This window comes from Rhincodon typus, chromosome 5 (assembly GCF_021869965.1).
Source record: "Rhincodon typus isolate 14 chromosome 5, sRhiTyp1.1, whole genome shotgun sequence".
Taxonomy (NCBI): Eukaryota; Metazoa; Chordata; class Chondrichthyes; order Orectolobiformes; family Rhincodontidae; genus Rhincodon; species Rhincodon typus.
The window spans coordinates 117,208,485-117,231,932 of NC_063336.1; the positions used below are offsets into that span (position 1 = coordinate 117,208,485).

General features: G+C 41.1%; 1 protein-coding gene across 1 annotated transcript in view; it reads left to right on the top strand.

The window, feature by feature from the left end:
* Positions 1 to 23,448, top strand: part of otofa (otoferlin a) — a 323,207-nt gene that overhangs the window by 75,140 nt on the left and 224,619 nt on the right. The window contains exon 4 of the mRNA XM_048597126.1: positions 13,031 to 13,091. Coding sequence (XP_048453083.1) covers positions 13,031 to 13,091 — 61 coding nt within the window. The remainder of the gene's footprint in view (positions 1 to 13,030; positions 13,092 to 23,448) is intronic.

A 23,448-nucleotide genomic window follows, 5' to 3' on the forward strand; every position in this document is an offset into this window, starting at 1 on the left:
ATAATTCACAAGCACAGTTCATCTTAATGAACAACAGACGCTGAACACATACAGTATCAAATGGACACAAATTTAATTATTGAATCTGATTGGATTCAGTATCCTATGTGTCAACAATTCTTTTAGGTTTCAGTCATCATGAGACTAATTACTTGTACCTAGCCCCTTTTTTCAAGCGACTGAGCAAGATAATTATGAGAATGTTTGCTTTCCATAAATGCTTTTGTGCTCAATTGCTATTGCTCATACCTTGGAACTGCAGCATGTGGGTTTTTGATTGCTGTTCGATTGAGGTGACAAACCATAAATTATTATTCATCACTTTTTATTCAATTTTCCCAATTTGAATACTTTTAAAGAAATCAAAATCTTTTGGCAGCAAACATCAGCTTTGTTAGATGAGGACATTAAGGGAAACGAGCCAGCAATGGGTAAATGATGTTAACATAGAATCGCTAAAGTGCAGAAAGAGGCCATTCAACCCATCAAGTCTGCACCAATCCTCTGAACAGCAACCCACCCAGACTCACCCTAACCCCACATTTCCCACGGCTAACTCACCTAGCCTGCACATCCCCGGACACGATGGAGCAATTTAGTATTGCCAACCCACCTAACCTGCACATCTTTGGACAACGGGAGGTAACCAGAACACCTGGAGGAAACCCACATAGACACGGGGAGAACCTGAAAACTCTGCTCAGACAGTCACTCAAGGATGGAATGGAACCCACGTCCCCAGTGCTGTGAGGCAGCAGTGCTAACCACTGAGCCCCTATACTGCCCTAGGATGATGTTAAGGTGTTGATTAGCCTTGATCTAATTCATCGATTGAGCAGCCTTAATAGAAAGAGGACCTGAGGAGTCTGAAATCATATCACATTTATTGCCAGGAAATTGAGTACTAAGATATGAAGGTTATGATACAGGTTTACAGGGCACTAGTGAGACTACATGTGGCACACTGCGTACAGACTTGGCCCCCTTTTTAAGAAAATATATCAATGTATTGGTATGGTATCAATTTTCCCCTGAACCTCCTCCAAAACATTCATATTCTTCCTTAAATAAGGAGACCAAAACTGCACACTGTATTTGAGATGCGGTCTCACCAATGTCCTGAGTAACTGGAGTATAACATCCTTTCTTTTATTTTCAATTCCTCTTGTGACAAAGGATAGGATTCTAGCCAACTTGATAATCACTTGCTGTAACTGCATACTAACTTTTTATCAGTCATGCACGAGAATGTTTGGATCCATCTAAACCACAGAATTCTGCAGTTGTTCACCTTTAAATAATACAGTTTTTTTATTTTTCCTACCAAAGTGAATGGCAGGGAGTTGGGTTGTAATGGCATTGCAATCAGATGAGTCCGGTCTTGACCTTGGTGGAACACATTTGAGCACCCAACGGCCTATACCTGCTTCTAACTCATACGCTGGAATATGATGCCACATGACAGAAGGAAAGATATTGATACTTTGTGTACATGATGCCCTTGTGTGTTTCATGCCTCCAAGATACTACTTAACAATGGAACCAAGGGTAATGCTCTCCTAGAGCGAATTGTTTGGATGATCACCCCTCCCCCCGCTCCATGAGCTCTCCCTCCCCTTCTCCTTCCATTGACATACATTAAGATGTGCCAATGACCAACTCCTCTTTGAACTATGGTGACCCCTTGCAATATGTTCCCTGGACGTGTGAACAGCTTTCTTCTGGAATTACAAGCACGAGAGCCAGAGTTTCATTGAGGGCTTTGCCAAGTTTTAATCAACTATCTGACCAGTCCATGTTATTCCATGTATAAGGTAGCAGAGAATCATCTTGTTCTGCCATTGCTACCAGGTGAGAATGGATTGTTATTATTGTCCATTATGAAGGCAGCAAACTACAGGTAAATGTGGGTTTGAAACAAGACCATAGAAACCTGTGCAACTAAAGACCACAAGATCCTATGACTCTTCTTCAACATCCAATAATTCAACTCTGCTTTCATACTCTGTTCCCTTAGTCTGTGGACCCCCATCTTGAATGCGTTCAATAACAGTGTATTGACCGCTTCATGCAAGCAAGGATTCCAAATTTCATGACCCTTTAAACGAAGAAAGCAGGAGGTGATGGGTACAATTATGTTTAGAAGACATTTGGATAAGTACGTGAATAGGAAAGGTCTGAAGGGATATAGGCCTGAAGAAGGGAGGAGGGACTAGTTTAGTTTGGGATTATGTTCAGCATGGACTGGTTGGACCAAAGGGTCTGTTTCCATGCTGTATCACTCTATGACTCTATAAATGAAAAAGGAAAGTATACAGTTAATGGCAGGATCCTAAAGAGCATTGGTATAAAGAGGGATCTTGGGGTCCCAAGTCCATTGCGTCCTAAAAGTGCCAACACAAGTGTGGATAAGGTAATAAACAAGGCAAACGGTATACTTTCCTTCATCAGTCGGGGCATTGAGTACAAAAGTTGGCAAGTCATGTAACAGCTGTATAAGACTTTAGTTGGTCCACATCTGGAGTATCGTGTGTAGTTCTGATCGCCACATTATAAGAAAGATGAGGGGGCTTTGGAGAGGGTGCGAAAGAGGTTTACCAGGATGTTGCCTGGATTGGAGTCTATTAGCTATAAGGAGAGATTGGACCAATTTGATTTGTTTTCACTTGAACGTCGGAGGATGAGTGTTGACCTGCTAGGGGTATGTAAAATTATGGGCAGCATGGATAGGATGGACAGTCATAATCTTTCTCACAAGGTGGGAATGTCAACTACTAGGGGGCAGGGAATTAAAGTGAGAGGGGAAAGTTTAAAGGAGATGTGAGAGAAAAGTTTTCTACAGGCTGGAGCATGAAACATGCAGCCAGGAGAGGTGGCAGAAACAGATACGATCGCAATATTTAAGAGATATATAGACAGAAACATGAAAAGGCAGGGAACAGGAGGATATGGACAATGTGTAGGTAGATGGGATTAGTTTGGACTGGCATCATGGTCACCACAACATGGTGGGCCGAAGGGCCTGTCCCTATGCTGTACTGTTCCATATTCAATGTTAGCAGAATGTTCCTACAAGAGGGATTGGGCAAATTGGGCATTTTGTTTGAAGATCAAGAGGTGATCTCATTGAAACTTACAAAATACTGACAGGAATAGACAGGGTCAATGCAGGTAAAATGGTTTCCTAATTGGGAATTCTTGGCCAGGGAGCAAAATTTAAAAACAAGGGAGATGCCAATTAGGCCCAAAATGAGGCGAAATGTTTTTATGAAAGAGATGTGAAGCTTTGGAATTCTCTACCTCATTTTGGAAATATATGGAAGCTCAGACTTTGTGTATTTTCTGATTACCGGTGGCATGAAGCGTTATAGGGAGTGGGGAGGGCAAAAGGCATTGGAGTGTATGATCAGCCATGATAGTATTGAATGATGGGAAAGGGTTGATTGATGAATAGCCTCCTCTTGTTCCTGAGAGCCTGGTAACTCTGGCTGAGGGGACAAGTAAAGGCAGTGCAAGGCAGGGATTCTGTGAGCATGCAGCCTGGTTCAGAGTGAGTGAGTGGTTGGTCAGTCTACAGAGAGCCTGGAGATACAGCCTTGTGCAGTCCCTGAGCTGGAGGTGTGTCCCTGATCACACAGTGTCCTTGCTGCAGCATTATAGTGAGAGTTACCAGGGCAGCCTGAGGTACAGCATTGAAGGGCAGAAGCATCTTGTAAATGGTCAGAGATGTGCCATTAGGGTTGTTAGATACTGGCACAGATGCCAATGGCCATTGAAATGGGTTGCATGTGGCTGGTAATTTCAAAACACAACTATATGAGGTCAGAGCATTTGACCTCTTGAGCTTATTCCACCAGGTACCACACAGCAGGTATTTTTTTTTTATATATGGCATCATAAGGAAAATAAAGCCATGTGTTTCCTACTGGAACCTTCCCAGATTGCTGCTTATTTTGTGCACATATACAGCTTGAAGATAAGATTGGTTCAGACAGCAGAATCAGATTGACAAGACCTTCATTCAATAAGTCCTGCAATGTGTGTACACTCTTAAGTCTGGTGTTGGAACCAAGATGAAACTGCATCATATTGATGTCAAAATTAGAGCAGGAGGCTTGAACTGAACCTGTTAGGAAGCAGAACGAGATTGCATCCAATGAAGAGTCTCTCTCTCTCTCTCTCTACACTTCTGGTATCGGATCAATGTGAGGTCAAGCCCTGTCACAGATCCAAGTGATTATCATGGCTGTGTTTGATGGTGATATTCTGCAACCATCAGCAGCTAGTTGAAAAATTGAGGATGTATTTGCCTCCATTAATTGTCGGGCAGACCATGCAAGCAGCTGTCTGCTGTGAACAAGGTTTTACCTGGTGGCTCAACAACTAATCTACAACTGCAATACTTTTGTGAAGCTAAAGCAACATTTGCAGTTTAAGTGCACCCGAGGGCAGGTTCAAAATTGGATAATAAAAATGAAAGATAGAGATAACAAGGTGTAGAGCTGGATGAACACAGCAGGACAAGCAGCATCAGAGGAGCAGGAAAGCTGACGTTTCGGGTCTAGACCCTTCTTCAGAAATGGGGGAGGGGAAGGGGAAATAAAAATGAAAAGTTATACTAATCCTCAGCTCCTCAGCAATGGACTTTTTTTTTGTTGATTCAGGGCAACTGAGATTCACTGGCAAGCTCACCATGAGTTGCCCTTCCCCAGTTAGCACAATGATAGACATTTTGCCTTCAGCAGGGTATCTGTATCTAGAGTCATAGAGATGTACAGCACAGAAATGGACCCTTTAGTCCAACTCGTCCATGCTGACAAATTAATCTTGTCCCATTTGGCCCAGATCCCTCTAAACCCTTCTATATTCATGTTGCCATCCAGATGCCTTTTAAATATTGCAATTCTACCAGTTTCCACCACTTCCTCTGGCAGCTCATTCCACACACGCACCTCCTTCTGCATGAAAACATTGCCCCTTAGATTCCTTTTAAATCTTTCCCCTGTTACCTTTAACCTGCACCCACCAGCTTTGGACTCCCCTACCCAGGGAAAAAGATCTTGGCTATTTACCCTATCCATGTCCCTCATGATTTTATAAACCTCTATAAGGTCACCCCTCAGCCTCCGACCATCCAGGGAAAATAGCCCAGCCTAGCCAGCCTCTCAGTATAGGTCAAACCCTCCAAGCCCAGCAACATCCTTGTGAATCTTTTCTGAACCTTTTGAAGTTTCTCAACATCGTTCCTGTAGCAGGGAGACCAGAACTGAATGCAGTATTAGTTATGATATCTCCCGTAACATAAGAATTTAGATGTGCGTAATGTGATATTGAAAGATCTAACAGACATTGAACACTGTTCACTAATGTATACAAAAATGCCTTAGCTGACATCAGGCTATTCAGTCACAAACAGAGTATGTTTCTATCGTCTTGCCATGTTTCCGGTGATCCAAGTTAAGATAAAGTGTAAGATTTTTATACCTTCCAATCACATGCTATGACACAGTAATAATATCATGACTGTGTCTGTTAAAAGTACACCGCTATACTATCCACTATACAGGGATAACACAACAACATTAGGAAGGCAAATGTAATGTAAGCATTTATTTCAAGAGGGCTAGAGTACAAAAGCAGAGATATACTGCTGAGGCTGTATAAGACACTGGTAAGACCACATTTGGAATATTATGAGCAGTTTTGGGCTCTGTATCTAAGGAAGGATGTGCTGGTGTTGGAGGGGGTCCAGAGGAGGTTTACAGAGTGATTCAGGGAATAAAGGGCTTCTCATACGAGGAGCCTTTGAGGACCAATCTGTACTTGATGGAGTTTATAAGGATATGAGGAGTTCTAATTGAAACATATGGAGTACTGAGAGGCCTGGATAGAGTGAGCGTGGAGAAGGTGTTTCCACTAGTAGGAGAGACCAGAGCCTGAGGGCACAGCCTCAAAATGAAGGGACAACCCTTCAGAAGAGAGATGAGAGGGAGTTTCTTCAGCCAGAGGGTGGTGAATCTGTGGAACTTATTGCCACAGAAGACTGTGGAGGCTAAGTCATTGAGTGTATTTAAGACAAAGATAGATAGTTTCTTGATCAGTGAGGGGATCAAGGGTTACGGTGAGAAGGCAGGAGAATGGGGTTGAGAAACATATCAGCCACGATTGAATGGCACAGCAGACTCGATGGGCCAAGTGGCCTGATTCTGCTCCTATATTTTATGGTCTTATGACTAACTCCTTTATCAAAAGGTACAAATTTATGCCAAACAAATATGTAGACATATATGTCATAAATTTAACAATTATGTAAGCTGGTTAACATAGAGCATACAAGATGAGCAATTCAAACATCAATGTAACCCCTGGGAGATTTGATAACACACCTTGATCTGGTGGTTGTGTATTCATCTGGAGAGATACGTGTTGCTCTTTGTTGCAATTTTTTCACAACCTGGTTGTTTCGCTGCTGATTGCTGTCCCTGAACATCAGTGCACAATCATTATTCCCCAGTCACTTCCTGCATGTATGGTCTATCAGATATTGATCTGAACCAATTTCTGTTCCATCACAATGTAGCCCAAGGACTAGTAACGACTTTGTTTGACCTGAACTAGTTGTGAATTTTAGAAACCTTTGCTGCTATTGAATTATTTGTATTTTCTAACTCACACTCTCTGTCCATTGCTCAGTGTTGGTAGCTCTCCACCTGTCCTCTGGTCGTGCATCTTTTTCATTTTCCTCTGTCTTTGAAGAATGTCAGAATAGTTAGACAAAGTTACTCACCTGCATTGACTGCTTCCTTTCAACACAAGGCCTCGTCACATGTGTGCCCCCTCTTGTTCAGCCTTTCCAACAACGTACTGACAAAATCCTGACTCATGTTCACTGCCAAGCCACCAGGCCATGAGAGCCCTAAACTTTTCTGGTTGGTGACTTCTGAGACTTGGAGGTTAGGGATAGCTTGGAGCCATAGTCTTAGTCCCGGTCCTGGTCCTGCTCCTGGTCCTGACCATTGCAGCTCCTGATGCAGCTGGGACAAGGCACCCCATTCAAGGTGGGATTTGCTCTCAGGTGAGGAACTAAAGTCCCATTGCCATTAAATAGCTGCAGGGAAACAGTACTGATTGTGACGCATTCACAAACAAGTGGCAGGAACGGAAATGCCACCATCCTAAAAATCCTGATCAGTGTTGTTCAGCAGAAAGTGACAGCAAAATCCAAAGGCTGCAAACTAAACTGTATTGTAGTAATTTTGTTCTTGGTCATTTGATTGTATTAATTCAAGTGCGACTGAGAAAATTACTGGATCAATTTTAATGGGTATCTAGCAACAACATGTTAGAATTCTTGTCCTGTCAGACCTCAAATGCGTTACTTTCGATCAAGTCTAAACAGATAAAACGATTGCCTGTCTAATAACTATTAAGTGTTTCAATTCTGTTACCTTGGTAACTAGACCTGAAGCGTTATTGGAAACAAAACAAAGAATAAGCCCTGAAAACTGAAATTTTACCTTCATTAATCTAGTAAACTAATGGGCTGAAGAAATACAAGGGCTTGAAAACATAAAAAACACAATGCACTCAAAGTAACTACTGAATGAACTTGGTTTAAACAAATTGTCTTCAAAATGCTGTTTCAAAATGCAAAAGAAAATGCAACTTACAATGAAATACATTGAAATAGAGAATGCATGAAATATATATTAAAAGAAAATTGGAAATCATATAATTCTGTCAGTGTTACAAAAGTGTGTATTTGCAACTTTTACAGAAATAAATGTGCAAAAATTCTCCATTTACTTTCAACAGTTTAGCTCAAGTGTACAGTTCTAATGTCTATCTAACTGGTGCTTTTGGTCATAAACTAAATTGGAAAAGATGCAATCATAAGGTTCGAGGGAATACTTAAAAAGTCTCATAAAAGAAATAATTAAATGTTGAAGTTATTTAAAATGAGGTTAAGCATGTCAAGTTTGCCTTGCACAGCTATAAGATATCAGAAAATAAACCACTCCTGATTATTTATGTTTGGTGGTACATTTTTTATCCCTTCTGTTTGAGGCCTTGGTAGACTTCCTCAGTGAAGAAACTGAAGGAAACTGAATATACAAAGTCCAAGGCAATCTGTTTTATTACAGTTTCCATTTATACTCTCATCTTGCACATTCAATCAGTTCACATTTTCAGATTTCTAAGTGCAGCATGTATGCTACTTTGATTATGGAGGTGCTAATTAAACTGAGGAAAAAGAGCCAGAATTTAGCTGTAACTTTAGCTGATGATTTTATTTTGGATCGAAATAGATTGATAAAAATCATAGCTTGCTTAAGAAATTCCTCTGCTCAATATCTTAACAGAGAGATCAAGTCATTTAAAATAAACGAGTACTTTGGTTAATGAAAGAACTGCAGAGAGGCCGGTATCCCATCATCAAGTCATCCTTTATTCACATGTGCACAGTACATAGGATCTGACCAGCCAGCTCGGAGTTAGTCCCTAGAATGAGGACATTCTCTAAATCTCCTGTTTATATTTGTCAGGCACGGCTCCCTGATTGGTCCAGGTTAACAGCCCCAATCAAGGATCTCCTAATCGATCACTAGAGTTAAAATAACAGGTAGATGAAAGTAAGTAAAATTAATTTCGGTTAAGTTTCTTATTAACAAATAAAAATGAAAGAACATGAGAACTAGAAGCAGGAGTAAGCCATAAGGTCCATCAAGCTTGCTTCACTATCCAATACTATATTAGCTGATTTCCAGGCACTTACCACCAACATCCCCTGTTCACCATATCGCTTCATTCCGGAGAGAACAAAATCTGTCTAATCTACCCTTCAGTATAATTCATGATGGAACATCCACAACCTACAAATCCCAAATTAAAAAAACAATTCAAATGCAGGCTTTACAAAATCCAGGTAGTCTACAGTCTTGAGTAATAATTTCTATATGTCTCAAGTAGATGTCTTTAAAACATGACTGGCACACACAGCAGGAGTGATTTCCAATTTTGTCACATGGGCTGTAACTCACTTGAGCAGATTGATGCAGGACACGGCAGATTTCAATGAAACGAGAAACAGAGGGAGGGCTCAGGGTGGTCTCTATCGTGCACTCTACCAGATTTACAATGAGTCACCAAGATACACAATAGCCCCCATAATAACTTTAGCCTCATCATTGAACTCAACAATGCCTCGCAGAAGGGGTGTTTTTATTCTGATAACTGATATTTTTAAATCAGCGAAGATGTAAGCAGAGGAAGAGTCTGGAGAACCAATTAACTCTAACAGAGATTTTGCAATCAGGAACAATTTGAGATTGAGAAATCATAACTGCAGAACTGTTCACTGGTGTATAACTTCATTTGGATGTTGAGCAGCAGCCATATTTTGGTGCTAGTCATTGAGCAGCTTGGACATGAGGATGTGAAGGAGCAATAAGCTATCCTGCCCCTCAGGTTGGCTCTGCTATTCAGTAAGATCATGGCTAATGTTCTACTTCAGCTCTGCCTTCCCACTCTCTCCCCTAACTTGAATATACTCAGTGATGCAACGTCCTCAATTCTCAAAGGCAGAAAATTTTGAAAGTTTACAAACCTTTGAGTGAAGAAATGTCTCCTCATTTCATTCCTAAATGGATATTTCTTTATTTCAATACAGTGATTCAGGTTGAATGTGAGCTACATGTACTTTTGAGGAATTATTGCAAAAGCAGTAATTACATTTGGAGAACTCAACTCTTTAATTCAGCACAATCTAGAGGCTGGATTTTAGAAGTAGGTCACAATTGGTTTTGGGTGAGCCCCCAAATTGTTGATACCAGCCGCCATGTTGTTTAGGCACCAGGACCCCAGCACTGAGAGAGGACAGGCCAAGTCAGGGCCAGGCTAACTGTTTATCAGCATGTTGCAGGGAAACTAACAGTGACTATGACCAGTGATGTAGAGGCAATGTCACTGAACTTGTGACCCAGAAGCCCAGGTCAATGTTATGGGGACATGGGATCATATCTCACTATGGGTGATGGTGCAGTTTGAGTTCAATAGAAGTGTGGTGACCCAGTAACCACTGTCCATTGTCATAAAAATCCATCTGATTCACTAATGTTGTTTGGGGAAGGAAATATGCCATCTTTACCTGGTCTGGCCTACATAGCAGGCCCACAGGAATCTGGTCAACCCTGAACTGGCCTCTGGACAATTGTGGATGGGCAATAAATGCTGACCTGGCCAGTGATGCCTACATTGTATGAACATATAAAATAAAACATGGCTTATTAATTCCCTGTTCCCATAGCAACTGGCATTTCCAAACAATTTCAAAGTAAACAATAGACATCAGACCAGAGACAGTAGAAACTGCAGATGCTGGAGAATCTGAGACAACAAGGTGTAGAGCTGGATGAACACAGCAGGCCAAGCAGCATCAGAGAAGCAGGAAAGCTGACGTTTCGGGTCTGGACCCTTCTTCAGAAATGAGGGAGGGGAAGGGGGTTCTGAAATAAATAGAGAGAGGGGGAGGTGATGATGGAAGGTGGATAGAGGAGCAGATAGGTGGAGAGGAGACAGACAGATCAAGGAGGCGGGGATGGAGCCAGTAAAGGTGAGTGTAGGTGGGGAGTTGGGATGGGGGTTGGTCAGTTGGGAGGGAAGATGGACAGGTCAAGGAGGCGAGGACGAGCTGGGCTGGTTTTAGGATTCGGTAGGGGGAGGGGAGATTTTGAAGCTTGTGAAGTCCACATTGATACCATTGGGCTGCAGGGTTCCCAAGCGGAATATGAGATGCTGTTGCTGCAACCTTCGGGTGGCATCGTTGTGGCACTGGAGGTGGCCCAGGATGAACATGTCGTCCAAGGAGTGGGAGGGGGAGCTGAAGTGGTTCGTGACTGGGAGGTGCAGTCGTTTGTCACGAATTGAGCGTAGGTGTTTCACAAAGTGGTCTCCAAATCTCCGCTTGGTACATCAGACCAGATCACTGCCAGACAGCCATGGTGACCTTGCCCTGGAAATGCAGGAGGCTGTGAACCCTCCGGTGAGAGCCACAGGCTGTCATGTGGAGGACTGTCCCTCCAGAATCATAGACAGGTTATGAGTTTCTATTCGGCTATTTTATATTAGAAACAAACTGACCTCTTCTTCAAAGAAACTCCCATTGATCCTCCAAGCCCAGCGTCCTACCGGCCATCCTTATTTGAACAGCAAGCTCACTTCCTGCCTACAGTTGGGCTGACCCTTTCAAAATACGTGTTGACATGTCTGCATCATTCTGGCTGTGCTGAGCCACAATGTGGACCTGTGTCCTCTACGCTTCGAGTTTCATTCACAAAGTGGGAGCTGAGCACAGGCTGGGGTAGTGCATCTGTTTTAAAGGCAATCCTCTGTGACTTGATTATTTGAAAGATTGATTCCAGGACACCATCTTCTGCAGAAGTGTCACTATTCAGACAAGATGCTTCACTTGTGTGGTGGGTCAATGAGACAAGCATTCAGATTGTCCTGGACTTGCCAACTGTTCCGTGATGAATTGCAGGATAAATTAGCACATACCTGTAATGGTGTCAAAGGTGAGCTTAATGTAAGCACTCAATATACATGCACACAGCCAGGCACACATATAGACACACACACACACAGACACTCATACTCACACACAGACACTTAAACACACACACACACATACACTCACACAGTCACACACTCACACTCAGACATGCACAGACATGCTCAAGTCCATATATAAATGCTCAAGTCCATATATAAAAGCTCACTTTTGCATATGAAATGCAGTGAGAGTGACTGCCCTGGACATCAAAGCAGCATTTTACTGGTTGTGGCATAAACAAGCCTGGCATAATTGAAATCAATGGGAATCAGGTAGAAAATACACCTCTGGTTGGAGTGATACCCAGCACAAAGAAATGTGATTGTGGTTGTTAAAAAACAAACATCAATGATCTTCCCTCCAACAAAAAAAACAAAGTGGGGATGTTGTTGATAATTGCACAGTGTTCTCGATCACTCACAACTGCTTAGATACAAGCAGTTGAGCTCATGTGCAACAAAACCTTGACAACATTTGTGCTTAACTGGCAAGTAAAAGGTGTTCCACATAAACAGCATTTCCATGAATTAGTTTCTCCTCTATGCAGTCCATGCACAGCAGTGACTTCTCAAATTGTACATCAATGCTGCAAAGAGTATCAGTACCCTGATCTTGGAGCAGCAACAGTCATGTACAACCGTGCAATTTAGAGGAAACTTTGCAAACAAATGCCAAGTAATGGCTAGCTCTGAATCTAATCATCTCTCCTTGACATTACCTCATAGAATCTGTCACCTTCAACAGTCTGGAGATAACATTGGCCAAAAAAGTAACACATCAATAACATACGTGAGAAGACTGGGAATTCATGGAAAGTGTCTCATCTCATGACTCCTCAAAGTCTGTCCCCAGCTACAGGACACACATTAGAAGAGTAATGGAATCATCTCCATTGACTGGAATGGAGCTCCAACAACACTCAACACCAAAATATTTAACACCACTAACAACACAGTAAAGTCCTTGACTGAAATTTCATCCAACAACTTCACGACCTGTGCCTTCTGCTACTGAAACTTAGTGGTAGCATGTGTTCCGCCTACAAGATGCACAGCAGCAACAGCACATCCAAAAGCACCTTCTAAACCTCAAAACTCTATCAGAAGAACTAGGGCAGCACACCTAGACTTCCCTTCCCAAAAACACTGTGGGTGGACCAACATGATGTGGACTGCAGCAGTTCAATAAAGCAACCTACCTTCTTGAGGGCAATTAGGAATGGACAATAAATGCTGACCTTGCAGTACACACGCATCCCAAAACTGAAATTTTAAGATCTGAATGAGGACACATGTATGCAAAATGGGAGAGGTATTGTTATTGCTAGACGACCAACCCAATGAGACAGGGAGTGAACCAGATGATATTTTTCGACATTCAACAATGGTTTCATGGTCATCGTTACTCTCTTAATTCCAGATATTTCATTGACATCTTTGGTAACCACCAACAGTGGAGCCTGGATATGAATGTCCTACAGGTAGCATTAACAAGCTTGTTAAAGGAGATATTAAAAAAAAGACAAAGATATTTTGGAGGGCATTTTAGAGTTTTGGGTCTAGGCAACTGAAGGCACAGCCTGCAATGGCGAGGTGATGAGAAATGATTGTTGTCCAAAGTGACTAGAATTGGAGAAGTTCTGAGAACTTGGAGGATTGTAGGGCTGGAGTGGATTACAAAGACAAGAAGGGATGAGGACAAGAGAGTTTTCAAAACAAGGATGATGACTTTAAAATCAAGTCTTTGCTTAACTGTGTGCCACACAACAATGCCTCTTCTTCTTCAGCAGCTTAGGAAATTCAGCATGTCCACAGGAACGCTCACCAACTTTTACAGATGCACCACAGGAAGCATATTATCCAGGAGCATAACAGCCTGGTACAGCAACTGCTCTACCCAGGACCGTAAGAAACTACAGATGATTGTGTGCACAGCCCAGACCATCATGGAAGCCAACCTTCCATCCATGGACTCCATTTACACTTCTCATTACAGCGAAAAGGCTGCCCACATCATCAAAGACCCTTCCCACCCTGGTAATGATCTCCTACAACCTCTTCTGTCGGGCAGAAGGTATAGAAGCTTGAATACACGCACCAACAGGTTTCAAGAACAGCTTCTTCCCTGTCATTCTTAGACTGATGAATGGATTTCTCTAACTTCAAGTAATGCTGATCTTGTCAATGTTGATCTTGCTTTGTGCATCTCCTGTGCAGTGTAACTTGTGTCCCTCACTCTGTCTAAGCACCCAATGATCTGTATGTCCTTACTTGCAATGATCTGCCTGTACTGCTTGCAAACAAAGCTTTTCACTGTACTGAGGTATGTGTGACTACAATAAATCAATCAATCAATCACCGTAGGTCAGTGAACACAGGATAAATAGCACTTGATGAGAGCCAGGCTATGGACAGTGGGGCATTGGATGAGTATAAGTTTAATGAAAGTTTATGGAAATCCAATCCCAAACTAACCAGAGCAAAATATAATGAAAACAGGGTGTAATACTTCAATGTCCTCCAATAAATCTTTGTCTTTTTCTTTCCTCCTTTAAGACACTTGTCAATGTTACCTCTTTTTACAAGTTTTTGGTTATCTCTCCTTACATCTCACTATGGTACATTTTATTATTTGACAATACTGTTGTGAAATACTTTGAAATGTTTTACCATATTAATGATATTGTATAAATGCGAGGCTGGCCAGGAGTGTTAATTTCTGCCTAAATCATGTATACTTAATTTCTTCCAAGTACAGACTCTGAGGAAATCTATCGGTCAAAACTCCTGCTTGTATTTTGCAGGCTGTTGGGATCCAGCTTTCATTTTGAAATATTCCCAAGGACAGTGAACTTAACTTTGAATATTTCTAAAATCCACTTAGCCCGTATAGTCACCTAAAAATATAATCAAGAAGACCTCCAAATCATTCCAACTATGTAACTTCACATTAAAACAAATGCATGAGTTCAAAACAAATTTACTTTCATGTCAACAAATCACCAATTTTCAGCAGGATTGGCATCAAGTGGCCTCTTGTATTGGTACTTGCTAATAATATACCATGTGCCAGCATTGAAATATCATGCATGTATTGACATTAGTAATTTAAAGTAGTTATGAAAGGCAAACAGCGCAAAGACAGAAAGCTTCATGTTTTTTCAGAAATAATTTTATTTGTGGTGCTGATAGAATTGAGACTCCTTGTATATAATGATCAAAAGGTTATTTCATAAAGACTTAATGGCATTCATTAATACATGTCTTCAAATATACATATGCAAGGCTGGTGTGTACATTGTAATATCAAATACAACTGCTTTTAATGCTGTGTAATGTGAGAATGTTAGAATCCTTCATGAGGTCACTGGTGACGCTGGAAAGGTAAACTGAGAGCTTGTGAATTATAAAGCACTTGACAGAAAACTGGTGCAGACAGATGCTGAATATTTTATGCCAGTCTTTCTGGATCTGCTCATTGGCCAAAACATGATACACCGTTATTTCAATAATTCACTCACTTTGATGCTGCCAGCTCTGTCAGAGAGCAACGTGAACAAGATGTTTACTTTCTTTTCTTTTCAGAGTTTTTGTGCTGAAAATGCACCCTCAAAATATGTCACAGTCAATTCCTCAAATTGAAGTCAGCAGCATTACACTGTGGGTATATTACTGTTGCTGATTTCCTTTTCGGCTGGAATGCTAAACATCCAATTTTGTACCCATAGCCAACCCAGGCAGATCTTATAGTTTTGCCCTAATTTCATCTTCTCTAAGAATTGTACAAACAACTATACAAATATTTAAATGGATACCTGGAATACTGTGAATGGCTCTGGGCACCTCACTTTAGGAATGATTATTGAAGTTAGTGCAGCCTTGACCTACCCCAATGGCACCTGGATTTCAAGGGATAAATGACTAAGAACAGATCGTACAACCAGAAGTTTTTTTTTAAATTCAACTCATTCAGACATACCTCTGTGGGAGGAAAGTCTTGAACCTGCACATTAACCCCTGGAGCTAGGGATGCCACCATTACATTGCAAGAATTCCATCAAATTTTTACCATGGTCAGATTAGAATCAGAATAGTAGCCTGGGTCATTGGGGTACTAGTCCAGGAACATTACTATAACACCACTGCTTCCCCACAAGAGTTGTATTCCCTGGAATTTATAAGATAAAGATGGGATTCGATCACATTATCAAGATATTGAAGAAACAGGTACAGTAAATAGAGAGAAATTATTTTCACCAATCGGGGAATCTAATATTAATGATATACTAACTAATCCAGATAGTGATCACTAACTGCAGCTTAACTTGAGCCTTTATAAAAAGAAACAGACTAAAAATGTGTTTTTAGGTGAACAAGTGTATGATTGTCATGGCATTCCTTATAAATAGATATCGAGAGAAATACAGGACGGTTAGTGTCCAAGGCCCACACATTTCAGCTGCATCAACAATGACCTTCTCTCCACCATACGGCCAGAAGTGGGGATGTTCACCAATGATTGCACAATGTTCAGCACCAGTCACAACTCCTCAGATACTAAAGCAGTCCATGTCCAAGTGTAGCAAGAGCCGGACAATATCCAGAAATGCAGGTAGTATTCATTTCACACAAGTGCCAAGCAATGACCAACTCCAACAAGAGAGAAAAAAAACTTAGCATTCAATGGCATTATCATCACTGAATCCCAATTATCAACACTCTGGAGATTACTATTGACCAGAAACTGAACTGCCCCACCATATAAATGCAGTGGCAACAAGAACAGGTCAGAGGCTAGAAATACTGCAGCGAGTGACTCAGCTCCAGACTCCCCAAAGCCTATCCACCATCTATAAGGCACAAGGCAGGAATGTGATGGGTGCAGCTCCAACAACACTCAGGAAGCTCAACACCATTCAGGACAAAGCAACCCACTTGATTGACACCACATCTACAAACATCGACTACCTCCACCACTGATACACTGAAGCAGCAATGTGCACCATCTACAAAAAAATCACCAAAGATCTTTAGACAGTACCACCCACATCCACAATCACTCCATTTAGAAGAACATAGACAGCAAATGCATGGAAATACCACCTCCTGCAAGTTTCTCTCCTAGTCACTCACCATTATGACTTAGAAACATGTCATTATTCCTTCAGTGTTGCTGGATCAAAATCCTCAAACTCCTTCCCGAACAGCATTGTGAGTGTACCCACACCAGGTGGACTGTAGCAGTTTATAAAGGCAGCTCACCGCCAACTTCTCAATTAGGAATGAGCAATAATTGCTTACCCGGCCAGTGAAACCTATACCCCTGAATGAATTTCTGAAAAGTATAAAGGTTAACTTCCTTTCTATGCTTCACCTCTTGGCCTGAGATATGAACTCGAGGGCTAGAAAGTATAGTCTAAAATAGAGACCTGGACTTTCTAGAGTGAGATTACAAAACACATAGGCTAGTGGAAGTTTGCAATGATCTTCTGCAGGTTGCAATGATGCTGGATTATAATCTAAAATATGAGATTATTTAGCAAAAGACCATCAAATGTGTTCAGGGATCAGGGACAAAGGTGTGTACATAGAGTTAGGTCACAGATCACCTGTGATCTCATTGATTGGTGGGCCAGGCTCAGTGAGCAAAAAGGACTACTCCACTTCCCATGTTACTGAATTCTCAGCCTTTATCACTCAACATGCACTGACTCTGGGTGGGGATGGTCAGAATTTCCAAGGCGGGTGGTTCAAATGTACACACTTGAACTGAACGGTCCCTGTTTTTGTTGGTTATACTGGTTCCTGCACGCTTTGAAGAAACTTGGGGGGAGCAACCCTGAAAATGGAAAGATCCAACCATTTCATACCAGGATCTGGAAATATTAAATAATATAAACACCATCAAAGTGGTTGTTCTGGGTAACCAGACCCATTTCATGAGTGAGAAAACCCCATGGAGAAGTAGCAAGTTAACTGGTTTTGAGCAAACCAAAGATGTCTGAAATTCATGATAATTTCTGAGAACGTTCCATTTATTCCATGTTGGAGAATTATCTGTGCATGAGATAATAATTACCTTGTCTATTACAATTTTCCTTATTTTCCATGTGATTTATCAAGCCAGTGATCAGTGAATTGGTAAAATATTATCACAGATAAGTAGAGAGATGATTGAACTTAATGGATTAATGCTGCATACGTCTCTTCAATATCACAGATGCAAATGAGTTCCGTTGGTTATCCTTATTCATCAAAGTGCACCTATTCCAGCCTCTGTTCCATTCGCAGAGGTAGAGTCTTGTACCTTATTTGTCTGCCCAGTGTATCAGCTAGATTTATGCACAAATTTAACAACAGGTTTTTCCAGCATTCATGCGTGGGTGATTATCAGAGCATTTTTTAACCACTTAAGCCTTAAATGAGCCACACTGGAAAAGACCAAACAAAAACATTGAGGATGAAAGAAAGTAAGAATGAATACAGAGGATGGACAAAGAGAAACAAGTGAAAACCAAAAAAGAAAAGGAGCTGTCACGGAAAAGAGATCAGAAAGGAGAAATAAATGAATGTCAAACAGGGGAGAAGAAAAAACAAAACCGTGTCTGTGACAAAGTGTGTGAGAAGCACAAAATAGCAGGATAAAATAAACTTAAGAGTTAAAGCCAAAGAGAAAAAAATGCTCTACAGTGATATCATATGACAGCACAATGTGGAACTGGATGAACACAGCAGGCCAGGCAGCATCAGAGGAGCAGGATAGCTGAGGTTTCGGGTCGGGACCCTTCATCAGAAATGGCCATTTCTGAAGAAGTGTCCTGACCCAAAACATCAACTTTCCTGCTCCTCTGACGCTGCCTGGCCTGTTGTGTTCCTCCAGCTCCACACCATGTTATCTCTGCAGTTCTCGCTATCTCCGATATCATATGACAGTTAGCTTTTTACAAATACATTGTTTTAAGTTAGGTCAGGTGGCTAGATGGCTGGTTTGTGGTTTAGAGTGAAGTCAACAATTCCCTGAGGTTACCACGAAAGACTCTTCTTCCCAACCTTTCCCCTCACCTGAGGCATGATGACCCTCAGGTTAAACCACCCCCGGTCATTTCTCTCTAAGGAGAGAGCAGGACTGTGGTGACTTTACCTTTTGTTTGCCTCAGAACCCCCCAGTCATTGTCAAAGCTTTCACAATCTGTAATGATGGACTCAGATTCCTTATTACTCAATGGTGTTTTAGTATTGAAATAAGTGCTGTGGACCAACAAGTGTGTGCAGGTATTTTTCTTCCTGAACTGGCAGAGCTAATCACACTGCGTTCTGCAACCCTCTATACACCTCTTTGCCACATAGCAATCCAATTTTCTTTTTTTGAAATTCACAGATTCCATTTAATACCAGTTATGTCAAACAGTTCGAGGTTTTACCCCTCTCGACAAACAAATTTCTTACAGTCTTTTTGTTACATTCGCCCAATTTAAATGAGTACACTTCAAAAGTTCAAAATGACATTTTCTCCCCATCCACTGAAATTGACATGAATTCCTCCCATCCCCAAGTTGAGATAAACTATCCTTCATTCCCCCAGCTTAAAGAACATATTTCCCCATCCCTTGATAGTTATGGTTTAATGATAACTCTTGTACCTGGGTCATGGATTCAAGCCTACCTTCAGAGATTTCAGCACCTAATCTAGATGGATAGTTCAACCAGTACTGAAAGAATACAATGCTGTTTGAGGTGATGTCTTTTTAAATGAGATTCTGAGATACTCAACGTTTTCCAAACACCTCCCCTGGACATAAAGTCAAACATGATATGCATTAACAAAATCTGTCAAAGTTATTATTCTTCTTCTCAAATATGGCTGCATTCCTGTTCTCATTTAAAAGTTTGAATAGAATACACAGGGGGAAGCCAAGGAGGTGTAGTGGGAGTATCACTGGTCTAGTAATCCAGTGATCCAAGGTAATACTCTGGGTTGGAAAATCATGACTGCAGTTGGTAAAATTTGAATTCAAAAAATCCTAGCATAAAACTAGCTCAATTGTAATCACTGTATGTTGATTATTGTTAAAACCCAGTTTGTTTTTTTTTAAAAATGGGTCACTAATTTCACCCAGTTCCAGAAGGAATTCTGCCATCCTTAGATAGTTTGATTTATATGTGGCTCCAGCCACAGCAAAATATTTGGCTCCTAATTGCCTGCTGAAATAGACAAAGCAAGCCATTCAGTTCAAGGAGAAATTAGGGAAGGGCAAGAAATGCTGGTGTTCATATTCCCACAAATGAATGTGGGAAAGCAAAACAAATTTGTCAACTTTGAAAGCTAAACCCAAATTGTGATTTGATATGAATGTTCTAATTTGTTATTACTGCAATTTGGTCATGTTCCTGGTCAAATAACTAGCAGTTACTTTAAACTAGCAGCTTCTATGATGATGAATGAATTCACTAAATTCGTGTATCCATTAAAGCTGACATTTTAAGCAAACTATTATCTGTGCGAGAATGATGGGAAGCTGATAGATGATTTATAAAGCTTTTTTATTTTGAAATGTGACAGCTATGCTGTGGAAAACATCTTAATAATTTCTTCAACCAATGGAGATTTTCTTCACATGACAAATGGAATTGAAAATAATTAGCTTTATCCAATTTGGTGTCACTTTGCCACTGGGAAGCTGAGCAAGCTTACAGGAACTTTGCAGTAGTGAGCTGATATCACAGCATACGGTTTGTTGCAAATGTTCCTGATGGCATTTCAAAGTGACTGTGAATTTGTACGGCTCATTTATAACCTCTCCCCGTTAGTTTCCAGTTGTTTCAATTTTAAAAGTAACCAGCAGTGCAGCCTTCTGCTTTAAACAAGTTTTTAGGCTAGCTTTTCACACAACTTTTACTGAACAATACTGAGTAAAAGTATTGTTATTAGCTAAAACTCAGATACAAAAATCTAAAGCAAGTGAAGGTAAAATTTATATGTGAAGATGAAAATGAGACAGGTCTCTAGTTGCACTGCAGTCTTCATGTCTGAGGTGAAGAATTCAAACCTGAATTGAGGTTCACCAGCTTCAATAGCATCTGTAATTGATAGTTCGAGTTTGGACTCAGCAGATTGTGCATCTTCAGGGAGTGAAGAGTAAAGGGCTGTGTTTTTTTTTGCTGATCCTGCTGGCATGACATTGGAAATTGCCTGGAATTTTTCTCTACCGAACAAAGAGACATCCTGGACACCTTTTCTATGTGACGCTCGGTGTCAGAGAGAAAACTAACCCTCAAAAATTGTTCACAAGGGTTGGAAGAAGTGACCCAAAATAAATGTTAGGTTTACAGAAAGCTTTGAAAGCGCTCATGCTGACAGTGGGAGACGATTATGTTCAACACCAAAACAAACAGGAAAAATTGTGTCATGTAGCAGTGCTATTATGGCTATGTTAGTACCCCAGAAGTTAACAGTTATAATGATGAAGATGTCAGTGAGAAATGGGCCGTATGGACTGCATAGTCTGTACCTGGTCACTGTGAGCCTTGGTGAAAGCACATACACCGGTACGGTGCTGTTTGAGGTGACACTACATGAACAAATCTTTCCACCCATGTTTTTTTATACATTTATAGGACTTGGGCATTGCTGCCTGGCCAGCATTTCTTGCCCATCCCTAGTTGCCCTTTAGGACATGGTGGTGAGCTGCCTTCTAGAACCATGGCAGTCCATTTGGTAGGAGGTCCATGATTTTGACCTAGTGACACTGGAGGAGTGGTGAGCCTGTGGAGTTCATTACCACAGGAAGTAGTTGATGCCAAAACGTTGAATGCATTTTATGCATTTGAGGAAATTTACCATAGTAAACATTAACATGAGGGGAGGTGATGGACCAGTGGCATTATCACAAGGCTCTTAATCTAGAGACTCAGGTAATGTTCTGGGGACCTGGATTCGAATCCTGCTGTGGCAGAAGGTGGAATTTGAATTTGATGAAAATCTCGAATTAAGAATCTAATGGTGACGATGGAACTATTGTCAATTGTCATAAAAACTCCATCTGGATCATGAATGTCCTTTAGAAAGGAAACTGCTGCCTTACCCAGAAATAAAACAGAAACTGCTGGAAAAGCTCAGCAAGCCTAGCAGCTTCTATGGAGAGAAATCAGAATTAATGTTTCATGTCGAGTGACCCTTCCTCAGAACTAATGGTAGCAAGGAAAATGTCAGTTTATATGTAGAAGATAGGATGGGGGGAGTGGGTAAAGAGTAAACAATAGGTGGGGAAAGAGCCCAAAGAGAGAGAAGAGCAGTTGGACAGACAAAGGGGTGGATAACGATTTGGCTAGGAGGTTGAATAGCTATTAACAGGGGCTGTTAATGGCTAACAATGAGGAAAATGAGAAGTTGTTCTTCCAGCTCACGCTGAGCTTCACTGGAACACTGCAGCAAGCCTGAGACAGAGATGTTGGCCAGGGAGCAGGGTGGTGTGTTAAAGTGGCAGGCAACATGTAGCTCAGGGTCTTTCTTTGCTAACAGAACAGAAGTGTTCTGCGAAGTGGTCACCCAGTCTGGTCTACATGTGACTCTACGTCAAAAGCAAGGTGATTGACTCTCAACTGCCTTCTAGGCAATTAGGGTGGGCAATAAATATTCGCCTAGCCAGTGACACCCATCCTGTGTCAGGAATTAAAAACAAATAAGGTAATTCATCAAAGACCAGAGGGAGTTGAGGATATTGAGTTTGATGCAGCGCATTATGATTAACTGTAATGCACTGCCTGAAGGAGTGGAAAATGTAGATTTATTAACAAATTTCAAAAAGGAATTAGATATATTTCCAAAAAGATTTGCAGAGTTTTAAGAGAAGAGAGTGGGAAGGGGCATGGTGTTTGGATGGACATCTCCGTTAATGTATAATGTTATAATTCGATGAAGTAGTATTTAAATGCAACAAAAATTGCTGCTGTAATAGTATTGAGGCATTGTGTATCTTCAGGTTGATTTACTGAGATGGTATATGGAGCTGGTCGATCGTAAAATGAAAATCATTAATAAGCACTTTGCGGTGTCACAAGTCATTCATATCCTTTAGTCAGTGTTATTATTTGTCAAAGACAAAATGTGCGTATCAATCGCGAGCTAGTAAACATCCCAATTTCAGACAAAATTTATTGGAATGAATAACCGTTACCTCAGAGTGAACTCAATGCTGTGAGGACATTTCTGCACTTCAAATTCTTCAATATTTCTTTTATGGGTGGTCACATTATTTGAACCCTAGAGTACATGCAACCTCAAAATTAAAGAAGTAGACTTACATGGAATTGTAGAGGATTTTTGCAGAGGATTTTGTAGAGGATTTTAAATATAAACAATTGCATGTATAATGACATTGTTTGGAAACAGTTTCGGATATGGTTATAATTAGCACTGTTTTCATCAAAACTCCTCATGTTTCAAATGAATGGTTTTAACATCAATCAAAGATAGTAGGAACTGCAGATGCTGGAAAATCTGAGATAACAAGGTGTAGAGCTGAATGAACACAGCAGGCCAAGCAGCATCATAGGAGCAGTTTGGCTGACGTTTCAGGCCTAGACCCTTCATCAGAAATGGGTGGGGGAAAGGGGGTTCTGAAATAAATAGGGAGAGAGGGGGAGGCGGATAGAAGATGGATAGAGGAGAAGATAGGTGGAGAGGAGACAGACAGGTCAAAGAGGCAGTGATGGAGCCAGTAAAGGTGACTGTAGGTGGGGAGTTAGGGAGGAGATAGGTCAGTCCAGGGAGAACTGACAGGTCAAGGGGGCGGGATGAGGTTAGTAGGTAGGAAATGGGGGTGCGGCTTGAGGTGGGAG